This window comes from Artemia franciscana, chromosome 11 (assembly GCF_032884065.1).
Source record: "Artemia franciscana chromosome 11, ASM3288406v1, whole genome shotgun sequence".
Classification (NCBI taxonomy): domain Eukaryota; kingdom Metazoa; phylum Arthropoda; class Branchiopoda; order Anostraca; family Artemiidae; genus Artemia; species Artemia franciscana.
Window position 1 is genome coordinate 34,550,665 of NC_088873.1, and position 18,006 is coordinate 34,568,670.

At 35.8% G+C, this 18,006-nt stretch overlaps 1 protein-coding gene across 2 annotated transcripts in view; it reads right to left on the reverse strand.

The window, feature by feature from the left end:
* LOC136033126 (receptor-type tyrosine-protein phosphatase kappa-like) overlaps positions 1–18,006 on the reverse strand; it is a gene marked incomplete in the record, with an annotated part of 235,592 nt that overhangs the window by 144,706 nt on the left and 72,880 nt on the right. For both annotated transcript variants that reach the window (XM_065713757.1, XM_065713759.1), the window contains 2 exon segments: positions 6,664–6,824; positions 12,329–12,457. In XM_065713757.1, coding sequence (XP_065569829.1) covers positions 6,664–6,824; positions 12,329–12,457 — 290 coding nt within the window.

Below are 18,006 nucleotides of genomic sequence, written 5' to 3' on the forward strand. Positions count from 1 at the left end.
AACAGTCCATAATTTTTAATTAAGCAAGGGCTGTCATTCGGTCTAATAAGTTTCCTCTTATCTTATTGGTTCTCAAGCACAAGCTCCAACTTTTCCACAGATAGGCTATATGGTTTTTCCTTATTCACAGAGATATATAGGACTTAAATCCAATGATGAATGAAAAATGGAGAAAAAGAATTAAAAAAGGCCACAAAAATGCTACGAACGCTCAGGCAGTAAACGGAAATACACAATAAAGCAAGGGCCGCAAGGAATTCCGCCAAGCTGTCCCGGTGATAAAAAAAAAAGTTAGATGAAGACTAAACCTTCGAAGTAATTACTAAATAAAATAAAATCCTCTTGTAGTTCAAATTCAATCTTCAATCAAATACTTCTTGTATTCCAGCACGTAAACAATAGCCAAATTACATATTTTACAACCCTTGCCCTAAGGCTATGGGGTTATGGCATTGCTGGAAGCATAGCAATTAAACCTTTTGACTAGTTTGAATAAAATGACCATTTCAAACTTTTGATCAATACTGAGTAGAGGGGGTAGCTGAAAAGAGCAAGGAGGGGGCTACCCAAAAATTGCTTTTTAATATTCCCTCAAGTTACCGTGGAATTTTTAACTTAATACCCTCAGTCATTCTTTATATATTGCTGATATTCCCTTCTCATAACCAGAAAAAGCACATTGTTTTCATTGTGTTAGGCACCCCTTTCACAATTTCATTAAAATTTCACCTTAATGCCCAAAGCCTTCTTGGACACCCAGGTTCAAATATGCCCTCTTTTCCAATAAAAGTCCTCATATGTTAACAATGGGCAAATTGCATAGTACACAGTCATTACCCGGAAGCTTGGAAGAGGTGTGCCGACTCTGCAGGTCGACATACATAGCTATTAGACCTTTGAACTATTTTGAACAAAATAAATATTTCAAAATTTTGATCTGATGCATTTCGGAAAGAAAGGGCGTAGGGGCAGAAGGGGTGGCTGGTTGCCCTTTGATTCCTTTTGACTCTTAACAAGGGCTCTAAAACTTTCTATTTTCAATCAAAGTTAATTCAACCAAGCTTTCCATAACAACCTTATATGCTAGCAATAAGCAACCTTGCATAACTTATAGCCCGTGACCCGGGAGCTGGGAGGGGTTCAACCCTGGAAGCATGCTTATTTAACCTTTGGAGTCTTTTCCAGATTCTCATTGTGAAGGGGGCTGAACTAACCTTGGAGGGGGCTATTTCGTCTCTAATCGTTTCCAAGGCTTATATGACCCCTCCTTTCATAAAAACCTTATGTGTTAACAGTGAGCAACTACCATAACTTATAGCCCTTGCACCGAAAACTGAGGGTTTGTCGAACCTTGAGGAGTAGTTATTTTGGCTTTGAACTATTTTGAAAAAAAATGGCTATCTCAAAATTTTGATCGAATCCATCTGGAGAAAAAAGGGTAAAGGGGGGGGGGGCTGGTTGCTGCCTGATCACTTGACTATTAAAAAGGGAACTAGAACCTTCTACTTCATCAAAGGAGCCTCCTCCAAAGTCTAAGAACCAACCCTTTCATATAACACCTTATATATTAATAGTGGGCAGAATATCAGAGCTTATGGCTTTACCCCGGGTGAATTGTACACCCCAGAGGCATAGTTCTTTTGCCTTTGGACTATTTAGGACAGAATGGCTACTCAAAACTTTTGTCAAATACATTTGGGGAAAATAGGACAGGGGGGGGAGTCACCCTCCAATGACTTTTGACTCTTCAAAAAAGAATTATAACTTTCAATTTACAATTAAATGAGCCTCCTCCAAAGTTTTTGCGACCACCCCTTCTTTAAAAACCTTATATGCCCGGGGCATAGGCTAAAACCCCTGCCCTCGGGTTCTGAGTAGTTGTTTCAACCATGGGGGCATTGCTATGTAGTCTTTTCACTATTTTGAAAAAAATTTCCATCTCAAAGTTTCGACCGGATACATTTTAGGAAAAGAGGGAGTATGAAGGGAGGGAGGTCTAGTTGCCCTCCAACTTCTTTTGACTCTTAAAAGGGGTTACAAGATCCTGGGTTATAACTTACAACCCTTACCCCCAAGTTATGGAGGACTGTTTTAAAACCTGGTGGTATTGATACATAATCTTTGGACTATTTTGAACTAAATTACTGTCTCAAATTTCGGTTAGATGTATGTGTATTAAAGAGGGCGTGGGAGAAAGGGGAGACCAGGTATCCTTTAATTACTTTTGACTCTTAAAAAGGGCACTAGAACTTCTCGTTTCCAATCGAGTGAGCCCCCTCCGAAGTTTATACGAGGCATAACTTGCAATCCTTGCCTCTGAGCTCTGGGGGGTTGTGCCCACCCTGACGGCTTTTTATAAGATATTTGGATTATTTTTAACATAACAGCAATCTCAAAATTTCAATTGGATGGATTTGGGGAAACGCGAGCGTGGGGGAGGTCTAGTTACCCTCTGATCACTTTTGACTCTTATAAAGGGCACAATAACACACCGATTTCCAATCGAACGAGCCCCTCCAAGGTTTATACGATCACCCTTTCCACATGAATTAAGTCTCGAAAAAAATCATTGAAGCCTTATTCCCTTTACTATAGGCCGAGCAGTTCCTACAGTTGGTGGGCCCGGGCAAAATTAATTAAAGCGCCCCCTCGCGACTCAAAAATAAGCAAAAAGCTAAGTCAAAATGAAAATTGTTATCAAGTGGGCAATATGCCAGCTGCGGTGCCCGAGACAGCTGACCCAGTTAACCTCCCCTCCCCTGAGAACGGCTCTGGTTATAGATGATTTGATAATTTCAGACAATTTCTCTGATAATCTGATAAGCCTCTGATAATTTCTGTTAGTTTTTTTTTCTGCTTAAGACATAGCTTCGCTGTTTTACTTTTCTTAAAACAGCTTTTTAATTTGATCAAACAGTTCGTGGTAATGAACTGTAAATAAGGAGCGACCCGGCTCAATAGTAACCGAAACTCTAAAAAACGAGTTTTGATACCAGAAGACATCAGTTCTTATGCCGATTTTAAATATGTCTTCATTAGTTTCGTTAAGTTAAGTTTCATTAAGTTTAGTCTTAACCATCAAAGGCTACGAGCCTGAGAAAATTTTCCTGATTTCCGCAAAAAGGGGGAAACCTCCTAAAAGTAATAGAATCTTAATGAAAATCACACCGTCAGATTCAGTCACCGTCAGATTCAGAGAACACTACTGTAGAGGTTTCAAGCTCCTATCTGAAAAAATGTTGAATTTTGTATTTTTTGCCAGAAAGATCACGGATGCGTCTTTATTTGTTTTGTTTTTTCCCAGGGGTTATCGTATCGACTCAGTGGTCCTAGAATATCAGGAGAGGGCTGGTTGGAAGTAAAATTAGAAGTTCTAGTGCCCTTTTTAAGTGAACAAAACTGGTGGCAACTAGGCCCCTCCCACGCCTCTTTTTTTCTAAAAATGGCCCGATCAAAATTTTGAGATAACCATTTTGTTCAGCATAGGTGAAAGACCGAAGAGCTATGTCTTTGGAGATATCATGGCTCCCCACAGCCCGTGGGGAAAGGTATTTAATTTACAAAATTTGCCATTGTTTACGTACAGTATTTCTTATTGGGAAGTATGCCTACATTTTTCGGAAAAAGGGACATTTTCAGCTGGTGAATTTTCCGTGGAGATAATTTTCCATGGGGAGGCTAGTTTTCAGAGGGTGAATTTTTCAGGAGAAATTTTACACTAGGGAATTTGTCAGAATTCCTCTATGAAATTCTTCTTGAAATTACATTCTCATTACCGACTCAATTTTATGCGTGGAGATAAGGGTAATTGTCTGGGGTAAATTTTCTTGAGGATTGAATTGTTTAGAAAGTAAATCTTGGGGGAGGAGGGATTTGTCTGAGGTGGTGTAGCAGGATTTCCTGATATTACTTAAAAAACGATCAGAAATTAAATAGAAAAGTTTTTTCAACTGTAAGTAAGGAGTAACATTAAAACTTAAAAACAAACAGAAACTATTACCTATATGAGGGGAGTTGTTCCTCCCCAAAACCTTGCTCTTTACGCTGAAGTTTGAATTATATCCCAATCCTTTAAGAACGACTCCCGAACACTTTTTTTTAACTAGAGCAATAAGAAGCTTTCTTTAAAAGTACTAAAAAAACTTTAGCATAAAGAGTGAGGTGTTTTGGAGGCGTAACCCCCTTCATATACGTAATAATTTCTGTTCGTTTTAAGTTTTAATATTGTCCTTACTTTCAGCTGAAAAAATCAGTTTTTTATTACCAAGAAAAAATAAAGATTATTCTCCTATGATGGAATAGAACTTTTGCTTCAGTAGCAAGTCCTTGTTTCAGCTTGAATTTTTCGACTATATGTATTTCTTTTACTTCAAATCCGTTTGAAGGACATATCCTCTAAAATGATGATATGAGAAATACTTTATATAAATCGATAACAGTACTTAATATTTAATTTAAATTCACTTGTTTAAAAATAAGTTTAAAAATGCGGTATAAACCTAAGTAAAATTTTACATATGAGATTTAGAAATTCAGCTTTGAGTCTAAAGTGATGTCCCTTAATGTTTTAATAAATGTAATGTTTTTTAAAAGCTGATGCAACAGAAGATTATAGGTGTAAATCTGAGACGCGGCTCACATAATGAAATGAGAAGGAATCGATGCTTCTGATCAATTGGTGCTAGTCTATTCTCCGGTCTGCTATTTATTCCGACAACAGAATATTCAAACGTTTACACAACATTATACTAAAGTTGTGTTAAAATTTAATTAATCGACATTCATACTGTCATCAAGTTTTGCAGAGATTATCTTTTGGTTATGTCAAAGCTCAAAAAGGAAAATTTTTAGTAAAGACTATTTAGTATTACTTATTTGTTTAAACTTAGCAGAATATAAATTAAAAAATAAAAATAAACTTCGATTGCACAAATGAATATCACGAAAACTCAGATTTGAAATTACTCTGGTTCAGGACGAGGAAAAATACACTACTAGCTATTTAAAAACGGCAACAGGTCAATGTTTTTTCGTGGGAGTTGGTTCAACCTTTCATCGATCAATTTAGTCGAAAAAAAACACACTCTCAGAAGAGACACATGGTGGGCACGGACATTAATATCATGGTAGCCTAATCACCAATAAGTATTTCTGAGACCCCGTGTAATAAAATTTAATTGGGTCAGTTTTTTTGGAACTAGGCTATAGATTCTCTATCGCCTAGAAGCGTTAAATTTGCAGAAGCGTTAAAGATTGGATGCTGGCAAAGCATACCTTGCATTGACTACAAAAACTTCGTCATGTGATCCCTACAAAATGACTTGATTTTATTGTGGCTGATTCACAGGAACTATCAGGGGTGATAACTTTTTTTTTGAAACGCAGATCTTTTTTGAAACGCAGGTATTTTGCAATCGTGATGGGCGTATCATCAAGCAAAGCCTTTCATAGGTCCTAAACAACATTTGAGATTCCATCCTCGCTAAATGTGGTTTATGAGCAGGGTTTGCCAATTTATGGATACATCAGTACGTATGATTCAATATCCTCTTCTTCCTGGCCATTTGCGAAACAATTTTGTATACTATTACTTACAACTCACTTCAGTACCAAGCCACATAAAGCCAAGGCAGCTACGCAGGTTCCTCTTCCATCCCAATCCATTCAAAACCTCCCTCCTTGCATCCTTCCGAAAAGTTCCTCATTCTCTTAAATCTTTCCTAATAGATTTATATATATATATATATATATATATATATATATATATATATATATATATATATATATATATATATATATATTTATATATATATATGTATATATATATATATATATATATATATATATATATATATATATATATATATATATATATATATATATATATATATATATATATATATATATATTTTATGAAACACCGTGAAACAAAAAAGAAGTTCCAACTCCATTTTTTTAAACACTGAATAAGCATTAGAAGAAAAGATACAACACGAATTTGACAGTAGACACTAGAAGTTGCCATGCTAGGTCAATGTAATCTCCTCTGATCCAGTAAAACTCTTGTAAAATAATTTGACATATATTTCCAGTTGACCAATTAATATTAAAAAAAAGGGGAGTGGAAAGTTGCCAAAGTAAAACGTATAAAGGTGCTTTAAGCTCTTAAAAAGGATCTAAATTTGGATTTTGATCACATTTGCTTTCTCCCAGATTTCTATAGACATGTGTTCTATATAATAGTGCTGAAAATAAAAGGGTACAACCCTTGGTTAAGGTGTTTTTACTGTCTCAGATGAAGACAGAGGAAGTAGCTTATGCCAGAGCAGACTTAAAAACTTCAAATAACACCGGAACAGCTTCAAAATTTATATCCGTCCTATTCTCGTCAGGGTATTTGCCAGATTGAACACTTATGAAAAGTTGAACAACCATAACAAGTATGGTTCAAAAATCGAGCGGAGACCGACTTTGTCGGCTTCAGTCATATGGATTTAAGTCTCATGATATGTGTGACTAGAGTCATGGTCGGGAGTAAGGTAGTTACAATGGGATGGGTTGTTTGAACTGAGGGATCTTTGACAGAATGCTAACAAATTGACACCCTCTTTAGTTGATGATTTAAAACGTTTAACCCCAAAGCATAATTAGAAAATCATTAACCTGCAATGGACAATGAGTGGGCCCGAGTTGTATTCATTACCGGAAGTTTCTTTCAAGGATGCTTTCACACGCCTTCGAAAATCCATAATTGCATTAGAGTAGGGGCAACTGTGACACGACCATTCTGTGTAATGATGCTGAAGAATCTCTCTTTCTTCGTCCTATAAAAAAAAAAATACTTATATATTTCTTTGAAGTGTTCAAACCATATACTTGGCCATTCAAAAAGTAATGACATAAATAATTGTAGCTCCGAAAGAATTTACTTAAAAATTAAAACTTTAGTCGTGAACACGTGGGTGCATATTACTGTGGAGCAAAGCCACCTTTAGTCAAGAATCCACTGCGTTTCGTTCAAATGGAGCAGCTTACTTTTTTGTGGGCATACCATTGTAATCCTGGTTGTTACTAGTCAAAATAGGTGGGGTTCTTTGAATTCCAGAACACTTTAAGCATGCCTTAAGGTCTTACAATTAAACAACACATCGTCGACTCATGACCAAAGTTTGATTATTCTTCACGACAATCTACATCCACATGTGGTATGGCTAAGCCAAGATACTATTTAAAGACTGTGGTGGGACATCCTTCCAAACACCCTTAATTCCCTAACCTTGCTTTTCAGACGTTAATATGGTTGGACCTCTTAAAGAGGACCCCTTACACAGAAAACATTTTAGGTTCCCAGAGATTTAATTTAATTAGAACAACGACGGAGGTCCATAACTGTTGCTGGGGAATGTGTTGAACAGCAGCAACTGTTTTGCATTGATTTTAAGACTGCTTGTTTTGTTTGACTGGCTTTTATTTACTAAAATTAGAGAGTTCATTTACAATGAAACGGATTAAAATGAGATTAAGGTTGGAGAATTAACTTAAGGATCAAATTGAGTATTAATCTTTGTAGTTTATAATTTTAAGAGGGACGTCGTTCCACAGTTTTAAGCAAAAAAAAAAAAAGTTTATTGTTTATGAATATATACTTGACAATATTCTTAATAGTGAAACAGTTCTGAAATCCAGCATTTGTAAACAAGGGTGAGGATTTTTTTCATCCTCAGCACAAGATCTTGGGTTTGACCAGTTTTATTTAAAATTTATTTTGTTTTTCAAGCCATTCATTCTGCATGTGCTTTTTCTCAAGTTTTACTTCCTTCCCTTATATAAACATTAAGGAAAAAACAAGTTTTTCTAACTGAAAGTAAGGAGCTACATTAAAACTTAAAACGAACAGAAATTGCTCCGCATATGAAAGGGGCTGCTCCCTCCTCAACGCCCCTCTCTTTACGCTAAAGCTTGACTCTTTCTCTCAACTATACTTTTTAAAACAGTAAAAAACTTTAGCGTAAAGAGCGGGGCGTTAAGAAGAGAACATCCCCTTTCATATACGGAGTAATTTCTGTTCGTTTTAAGTTTTCATGCCGCTCCTTACTTTCAGTCAAAAAAACTTGTTTTTTTATTTAATTTCTGAACGTTTTTGAATTAATGTGTGTTTTGATTTTGGCTCTTCGCACATGAATAATTAACAGAAATTTGCATATTAATTTATTTTCGTTGCTAAATTGCTTTCTCATGGTTTTGATCAGACGATTTTAAGAAAAACAGGAGCGGGGGGGGAGGCCTAGTTACCCTCCGATTCTTTGGTTACTTAAAAAGGCAACTAGAACTTTAAATTTTTTACGAACGTTTTCATTAGTATAAATATACGTAACTTACGAATTAACTTACGTAACGAACTTCTATATTCGTATGTTTTATTACGTATAATATGATGGGGTTCGCCCCCTCGTGAATACTTCAGTCTTTACACTAAAGCTTAAATTTTGTCCCAATTCCTTAAGAATGACCCCTGAATCACAAAGGCGGAAGAATAAATAGTTGAAATTACTAAAAATACTTTAGCATAACGAGCGAGGTATTAGGAGGAGGTGAACCCCCCACATGCGTAATAGTTTCTGTTCGTTTTGAGTTTTAATGCTGCACCTTACTTTCAGTTGAAAAAAAATTCATATTTTTTTTTCATTGCTTTTTCTAAAAATTCTAGAAAGTCCTGCGCCCCCTACATGGAAATTCTCTTCCTCTATGACAAATTCCTCCATGGAAAGTTCCCCCTATATAACCTCCTCCCCTCAATCCATCCCCCCAACCAACAAAATCCGCGTGCAAACGTCTGTACACTTCCCAATAACCATTACTATATGTAAATACTAGTCAAAGTTTGTAACTTGCAGCCCCTCCCAAGGAGACTGCGGGGGGTAAACAGTCCCTAAAGACATAGTTATTATGTTTTTCGACTATGCTGAATAAATCTCAGTAGCCCATCTCAGAATTTTCACCTGGTGACTTTGGGAAAAATTAGCGCGGGAGGGGCCTAGAGGCCCTCCAATTTTTCTCGTCACTTAAAAAGGCCACTAGAAATTTTAATTTCCATTAGAATGAACCCTTTCGCGACATTCAAGGATCTCTGGGTCGATGCAATCAACCCTGGGGGAAAAAATAATAAAAAATAAACTGTCTTGTGGCAAACAATACAAAATTCTACATTTTTGTAAATAGGAGCTTGAAACCTCTTCCGTAGCGTTCTCTGATACACTGAATATGATGGTGTGATTTTTGTTACGATTCTATGGCTTTTAACGGATGTTCCCCCTATTTTCCAAAATCAGAAAAATTTTCTCGGGCTCGTAACTTTTGATAAGCAAGACTAAAGTTGATGACCTCAACGCCCCGCTCTTTACGCTAAAGTTTGACTCTTTCTCTCAATTCTTCTTTTTAAAACAGCAAAAAAACTTTAGCGTAAAGAGCGGGGCGTTGATGAGGAAGCAGCCTCTTTCATATACGAAGTAATTTCTGTTCGTTTTAAGTTTTAATATCGCTCCTTACTTTCAGTTAAAAAAACTTTTTTTTTTTTATTTAATTTCTGAGCGTTTTTGAATCAATGCATGTTTTGATTTTGGCTCTCCGCAGAGGAATAATCAAAACGAGATTTGCATATTTATTTTTTTTATTTTTTTTTTTGGCTAAATGGCTTTCTCATAATTTTGATCGAATGATATTGAGAAAAAAAGAGCGGGGGAGGAAGCCTAGCTGCCCTCCGATTTTTTGGTTAATTAAAAAGGCAACTAGAACTTTTAATTTTTTACGAATCTTTTTATTAGTAAAAGATTTACGTAACTTATAAATTAGCTTACGTAAAGAATTTTTGTATTCTCATATTTTTATTACATATATGAGCGGGTTCGCCCCCTCGTCAGTACCTCGCTCTTTACACTAAAGCTTGAATTTTGTCCCAGTTCATTAAGAATGACCCCTGAATCACAAAAGCCGTAGAATAAATAGTTGAAATTACTAAAAATACTTTAGCGTAAAGAGCGAGGTATTAGAAGGAGGTGAGCCCCTCATATGGGTAATAATTTCTGTTTGTTTTAAGTTTTAATGCTGTTCTCTACTTCCAGCTGAAAAAACTTTTTCATATTTATTTTTTAATTGTTTTTTTTTTTAATAATGCTAGTAAACCCTGCTCTCCCTTCATGGAAATTTTCTTTTCCCATGACAAATTCTCGATGGAAAGTTCCCCCAGCATATCCACATCTTCTCAACCTCTCCCCCAGCCAAAAAAATCCTCCTGAAAACGCCTGTACACTTCCCAATAACCGTTACTATATGTAAGCACTGGTCAAAGTTTGTAACTTGTTGCCCCTCCCACGGGGACTGTGGGGGAATAAGGCGTCCCCAAAGACATTGTTATAAGGTTTTTCCACTACGCTGAATAAAATGGCTATCTCCGAATTTTGATCCGTTGACTTTGGGAAAATAATTAGCGTGGGAGGGGGCCTAGGTGCCCTCCAATTTTTTTGGTCAGTTAAAAAGAGCACTAGAACTTTTCATTTCTGTTAGAATGAGCCCTATTGCAACATTCTAGGACAACTGGGTCGATACGATCACCCCTGGGAAAAAAAACAAACAAAAAGTCAAAAAAACAAATAAACACGCATCCGTAATCTGCCTTCTGGCAAAAAATGCAAAATTCCACATTTTTGTAGATAGGAGCTTGAAACTTCTACAGTAGGGTTCTCTGATACGCTGAATCTGATGGTGTGATTTTCGTGACTTTTAGTCACGAAAATCACAAAAATCATATTCTATGACTTTTAGGGGGTGTTTCCCCCTATTTTCTAAAATAAAGCAAATTTTCTCAGGCTCGTAACTTTTGATGGGTAAGACTAAACTTGATGAAACTTATAGATTTAAAATCAGCATTAAAATGCGATTTTTTGATGTAGCTATTGGTATTGAAATTCCATTTTTTAGAGTTTTGGTTACTATTGAGCTGGGTCGCTCTTTACTACAGTTCTTTACCACGAACTGTTTGAAATTATGAAGATCAAGGAGCTCTAAAACCGATAGCGAATGCAAAGCTTTAGTTAGAGCATTACAGATGTCAAAAGCGAGCCACAACAATTTTTTTAATGTTTATCAGTTGTTAGATTTTCAGTTTTTACCTCCAGAATTTAGAAAGATGACAATTGTATTTATATTTTGTAAAACCAAGATTAAACGCCTTCCCTCCAAACTCTTAAACAGAGCCCACTGGACTGATTTTTATCCTGTTATCTAACTTATTATTTTGTTGCTCTCATGAAATATCTCTAATATAGCTTACCATCATAGAAAATAGTTCAGCTAGTCATTGAAAAGGCTACACATGCGCTGAAACAGAAAATTTTCTATTTCAAATCAAAAATAATATGGCTGTAGCGTTAGCTGCAACCTAGTAAGAAACAAACCACGGCCAGAGTAATCAAAAAATTAAAATTGTGTCTAAGAAAAAACCTGCCAAGCAAGAAAAGATTGCTATTTATGACTGATCCAGGAATGATACTATTATTTGGGTTAATCTTAGTAGTAAAAGGCTATTACGGAAACAGATTTAAAGGAATTTGTAACAACAGCCCACTAAAAATATTGTCAAATCAAAATAAAAAATGCACCATTGGAATCAACATGGTAAAAAAAAACCTTTGCAGGACAATTATAGCCCCTCATCTTGAAAAACAAGGAAAACCATCTTTTGCATAGGAAGCACTTATGTTTCCCTTCATTCTTTCTCGCCTTTACGGGGTGCTGGTATATAATTGAAAACTATCTTGAAACCTAATTTTATATCTACGTGCTTTTTACCAGTTTCACTTCATAGCACCATTGTAAGGTGCCATATGGTAGCCAAAGATGGCACTTTTGGTACCATTTCAGGAGTGGAAAAGCTGGAGGTAGGGAAAAGTACTAACAATCTGCTTTCAAAAAGCGATGCCCCTCCTGGATACTCTCCCTCTATATGATGAACGGTAGGTGGTGAACAAATACCTTAAAAGACTGAAAATATACTAAAAAAAACCAACGCTTATAATATTAGAAATAATGTTGATAACTTTCTAGAACAAAGACTTACCATCCCCTACCCCACCAAAAAAAATTATACTTTTGTATCTTCGAAGAATTTACATAGATTTCTATGAGTGTTCATGTCTACGTTTTGATTTGAATCTGTTGGTTATTTTAACGAAGCAAGAATAATTTGTAATTTGGCTCCTTACTAGCGTAAACCCCGGCTAAATAATATCCAGAATTGAAACTTTAGCAATTATCAGAAACTGCCATTTCTTACCCCCTTTTTAAATTTGAACTTCCTTACAACGTAGTTGGCCAACGGATCTTCAAATACCATTTTAACTTCTATGTCTCCATATTTCTCACTTTTCTTTAAGTCAGTTGGCCAATACTGAATGCACATGACCTAAAAAAAAGAAGAGATTTACTACAATGCGAGACCTTTTTAACACAAGGAATAAGACACAGATTATAATGGTCATTCGAGCCTGTCTACCTACCCCTATTCGCTAGCCGCACTAAATCTATTGGCCGATATATATATATATATATATATATATATATATATATATATATATATATATATATATATATATATATATATATATATATATATATATATATATATACTAGCTGTTGGGGTGGCACTTCACGCCCCCCCAAGCCCCCCGCGCGCGTAAGTCGTTACGCGCTATATTAGTTACGCGCCATTGTAGTTGTGTCCCTATGTCCCACCTGTGAATATAGATATATATATATATATATATATATATATATATATATATATATATATATATATATATATATATATATATATATATATATATATATATATATATATATATATGTTTTTAACTACGTAAAACTTACGAATATACAACATTCTTTGCTGTCCCATTGTCTGTGCATATAAATAGATTGTCAGGTTTACCGACTCTTGAACATGCAACATATAATGGTCCATGGGAAAACAATCCGTATTCAGATCTATACCTCATGATTCTAATGATTGCCCTTGAGCTTTGTTGACGGTGATTGCTAATCGACCATTCCCTGTGTCCCCGTCGTCATTTATATATCCCCCTGTGCCCCCCGGCGTCCCCGTTGTAGTTGTGTCCCTGTGTCCCGGTCGTCATTTATATTCCCTGTGTCCCGGTCGTCATTTGAGTCCCGGTGTCCCAGTCTGTGATTTCTCTTTGAGTGTCCCGGGGGTCATTTATATTCCTTGTGTCCCGTTGTCCCGGTTGTCATTTGTGTCCCGGTGTCCCGGTCTGTATATACATTCGTTTTTGAGTTGGTCTTTTTTTTAGTTTTTAGTTTTTTACTCTTTTTTTTAGTTTTTTTAGTTATACCTCATGATTCTAATGATTGCCCTTGAGCTTTGTTGATGGTGATTGCTAATCGAACATTCCCTGTGTCCCTGTCATCATTTATATATCCCCCTTTGCCCCCCGGCGTCCCCGTTGTAGTTGTGTCCCTGTGTCCCGGTCGTCATTTATATTCCCTGTGTCCCGGTCGTCATTTGTATCCCGGTGTCCTGGTCTGTATATACATTCGTTTTTGAAATGGTATATGATGAAATAAATTTTTGTATTTTTCCCCATTTTTTCTTTTCAGTTTTTTTGGTGTTTACTTTTTTTAGTTTTTTTTCTTTTTTCTTTTTTTTATTTTTATTTTTTTAGTTTTGTTTTTCTCCTTTATTTTTCATTTTTTTCCTTTTTTTTATTTTTTTTTCTTTTTTATTTTTTTTTAGTTTTTTAGCTTTTTTAATTTTTTATTAGTTTTTAGTTTTTTTCTTTTTAGTTTTTTGTAGTTTTTACCTTTTTTTTTAGTTTTTTTGTTTTTTTTTTACTTATGTCCTGGTCGTCATTTATACTCCCTGTGTCCCGGTCGTCATTTGTGTCCCGGTGCTTTGTTGATAGTGATTGCTAATCGAACATTCCTTGTGTCCCAGTCGCTTTCTCTTTGAGTGTTCCGGTCGTCATTTATATTTCCTATGTGGCGGTGTCCCGGTCGTCATTTGTGTCCCGGTGTCCCGGTCTGTAATTTCGTCAGTCGAAAACATGACATCAGTCGACACACAAACATAACGTCACTCGACAGACACACACACACCAAGACACACACATAAACCCTTCCCTTATTTCCGCGTGCGAGTCTTCTAAAATTTGGCTGAATATTTGGAAGGATTGCGGCAGTCCTAAGTCTGGGACTATAAATGGTTTGCGGCTACGTTCTAAACGTTTTTGTTTTGTTTTTTTGCTAAAGTGTTAAGGAAACATAAGGTTGATCTTATTGAGAAAAACGCTCATAAAATTGCAGAGAACCCTTCAAAGCTCCGGAGAAAATTTGAACGCCCTTGTGAACACAATAGCGCAAATAATATTCCTGAGCCTGAGTGGATAAATTATTATAAGCATGAGTTTTCTTCTCCCGATCCTGCTCTTGAGTGAAAATTTGAAAAAGAATTAAGTGCTTGTCTGAAAAAACACGAACCTTCGGCATTTATAGTTAAGCCAAGTGATGTATCGTTTCATTGTAAAAAACTAAAGAAAAGAAATTCCGCGGGAGTTGATGGAATTACTGCCAGACATTTTTATTGTGCAAGTGCTCTTCTTTTTAATCATTTATCTCTACTTTTTCAAATGTCTATTGAAAACAGAGTTGTTCCTTATCAATTTACAGTTGGTCAAATATCCCCTATCCCGAAAAAAGGCAAAAGGGATTTTACTGCGTGTAATTCGTTCCGACCTATAACAGTTTCTTGTACTATTTTTAAATTGTTTAAGTCGGTTATTTTGGATGAAATTGTTTCTAAATGTTATGTCCCACCCCACCAGTTTGGTTACCAAAAAGGTATTAGCCGGGAGCATGCCCTTTTTGCTTTAATGAATGTTCTTGCTGATGGAGAAAGAAGTAGATCCCATATTATCCCTTGTGCTTTAGATGTTGCTCGTGCTTTCGACTCTTGCATTTTTTTCCCAAGTTTTATTTGAAGCGTATAAAAGGGGGATAAATTTTTGTATAGTAAAGTGCCTTCTGTATATGTACCATCACCTTAAGGCGAAGTTAAAGGGGGATCTTCCCTTTTTAATATTTTGAAAGGAGTCCGTCAAGGTGGCCTTACCTCACCTTCTTTATTTAATAACTCTGTTTTAAATGCCCAAAATTCTGTTAATTTTAGTTGTATTCACCGTGGATTTAACTTGTCTTTAATAACTTTTGCAGATGACGTTTTGAATCTAAGCCGTACTTTTAGTGTATGTGAAAACGCGTTTAATCAGCTTTACAATGAATAAAAAAAACATTGGGCTTTCTTTTAATATTGAAAAAACTGCTGTTGTAGCTTTCAACTTTAAAGAGACAAATGGCCCTATTTTTTTTATCTTTAGCTAATTTTCAAGTCCCCCTTTCTCAAGAATTAGTCTACCTTGGAATGCCTATTGTAAAATAATATAAAAGAAACTGTGAAATTATCTCTTGAAAATTTGAAGAAAAAACTGAGAATTGCTTATGCTTCAATTGCATCTAATATTAAACACATTGATAAATTAAATCTTGCGAAAATTTATAATAGCCTAGTTGTACCTCATCTCCTTTCTCTTTGTCCGGTTTGGCAGTTTTTTAGTGAACCTCAGAAACTATCTGTTCGTAGAGTATATTTTCGTTATGCTAACTTCCTTCTCAGTTACCCTCCTTGGACTAGAAATAGTTACTTAATGAACAAATTCCGCCTAGTTTCTCCTACATCTATTATTGATAAAGGGTTCATGATTTTCGTTCTTCTATGTCAATAGTGTCTCACCCATGGTCAGCATTACTTATTTAATTGTTTGTTTGTGTTGATTTGTATTTATTGGTAACTTTTTTTTATTTTTTTTCCTCTTATTACTGCATCTTAAGGGCGTTCCGCCCTCTTTTTTGTAGATGGGTTATAAGTAAATTGATTGATTGATTGATTGATATATATATATATATATATATATATGTATATATTATATCGGGCTGGAAAAAGGGCGATTGGAACTATTGGGCCTAATCGGGCCCTGCGTTTGAAAGGGCCCGTGCTACAGTCAAAATGAACAATTGATTTTCAAAATCGTGAAGTGTTCCAGTAAGCATTGCTTCTGGAGAGAGATCATTTTCCAGATGAAAACCAATAAAAAAAAATTATGTGACATCAACAATAAATCAGGATAGACTAAATAGTTTAGCAATCATGTTGACTGAAAGCGAACACACAAGGGAAATATATTTTAAAACCGGTTTAGAAGCATTTGCTGAACAAAAATTTTGAAATATGTAAATTATGCCTATATTCAATATGAATGATATGATTGATATGAATTAAAAAAGGCATTTTCAGCAGTTTCATAATCTATGGGCTATAAATGTATATTAACGTTCGCACAAAATGAGTACAAAAAAGAACGAAAGAGGACAAAACCGTAAGCTCAAAATGAAGAAACTGGACCATCAAACGAGATAAGATCAAGAGAACAAGAAACGTAAATGTATGACAGGTGATAATGAACAGCCTAGACCATTGGTTCTCAAACTTATTTAGACATTGTAACCCCTTTTGCTCACCATACATTTTAGGAGCCCCTTCTCAGTTACTGTTACTCAGTAAACTATAGCTAAAGCAAAAGCTAAGAGCTCATATGGCACTTGTGACGAGGCCAGAAGAGTCAAGAGCCAAGAGCTCATATGGCATGAGCTCTAGCAAAATTCTAAGAATCAGTAGATTAATTTAAGAGGAAATCAGAGGCTTAATGCAGGTTGGGATTTAAAATAAGAGCTCTAAGACACGAGGTCCTTCTAAATATAAAAATTTATTAAGATTCCATCACCCAATCGTAAGGAAAGTAAAACAGTTCAAAATAGGGATGAAACCTTTTTATTGACAGTGAATAGATATAAAATTATTTAACTGGATATTTCGAACACATATACAGTGTTCATCATCAGCAGTAACTGATGATGATCATCAGAGTTTTACTGCTGATGATGAACACTGTATATGTGTTCGAAATATCCAGTTAAATAATTTTATATCTATTCACTGTCAATAAAAAGGTTTCATCCCTATTTTGAACTGTTTTACTTTCGTCATGGCAAGGCAGTGTGGTCTTCGAAGTTATCCCACTCGTAAGTCAAAAATACTTCATTTTTCTAATTTTTCTTCTCCCTTCATCCCCCTAGATGGTTGAATCGGGGAAAAGGACCTTATCAAGTCAATTTGTGCAGGCCCCTGACATACCTACCAATCTTCATCGTCCTAGCACGTCCAGAAGCACGAAACTCGCCAAAGTACTGGACTCCCTAACTTCCCCAAAGAGAATGTATCCAGTCTGGTTACGTCCATCACGTATCTACGGCATTTGTTTATTCTACCCACCAAGTAATATAACTAAATATGAAATTTCATTAAGATCTGATCGCTTCTTCGTAAGTTAAATATACCTCATTTTTTCAGAATTAACCCTCCTCCCAACTCCCCCAAAGAAAGCGGATCCATTCTGGTTATTTAAATCACGTATTTAGGACTTGTGTTTATTTTTCCCACAAAGTTTCATCCTGATCTCTCCGCTCTAAGCGTTTTCCAAGATTTCAGGTTTCCTTTTCCACCCCCCCCCCCTCAATGTCACCGGATCCGACCGGAATTTAAAATAAGAGCTCTGAGACACAATATCCTCTTATATATTAAATTTCATTAGCATTCGATAACCCGTTTGTAAGTCAAAAACACCTCATTTTTTCTTATTTTTTCCGAATTAACCGTCCTCCCATACCCCCCCCCCCAGACGGTCGAATCGGGAAAACGATTATTTTTATTTAGTTTGATCATGTCTCTGATACGCCTGCCAAATTTCACCGGCATAGCTTATCTGGAAGTGCCTAAACTAGCAAAACTGGGACCGATAGACCGACAGAGAGACAGACCGACAGAAT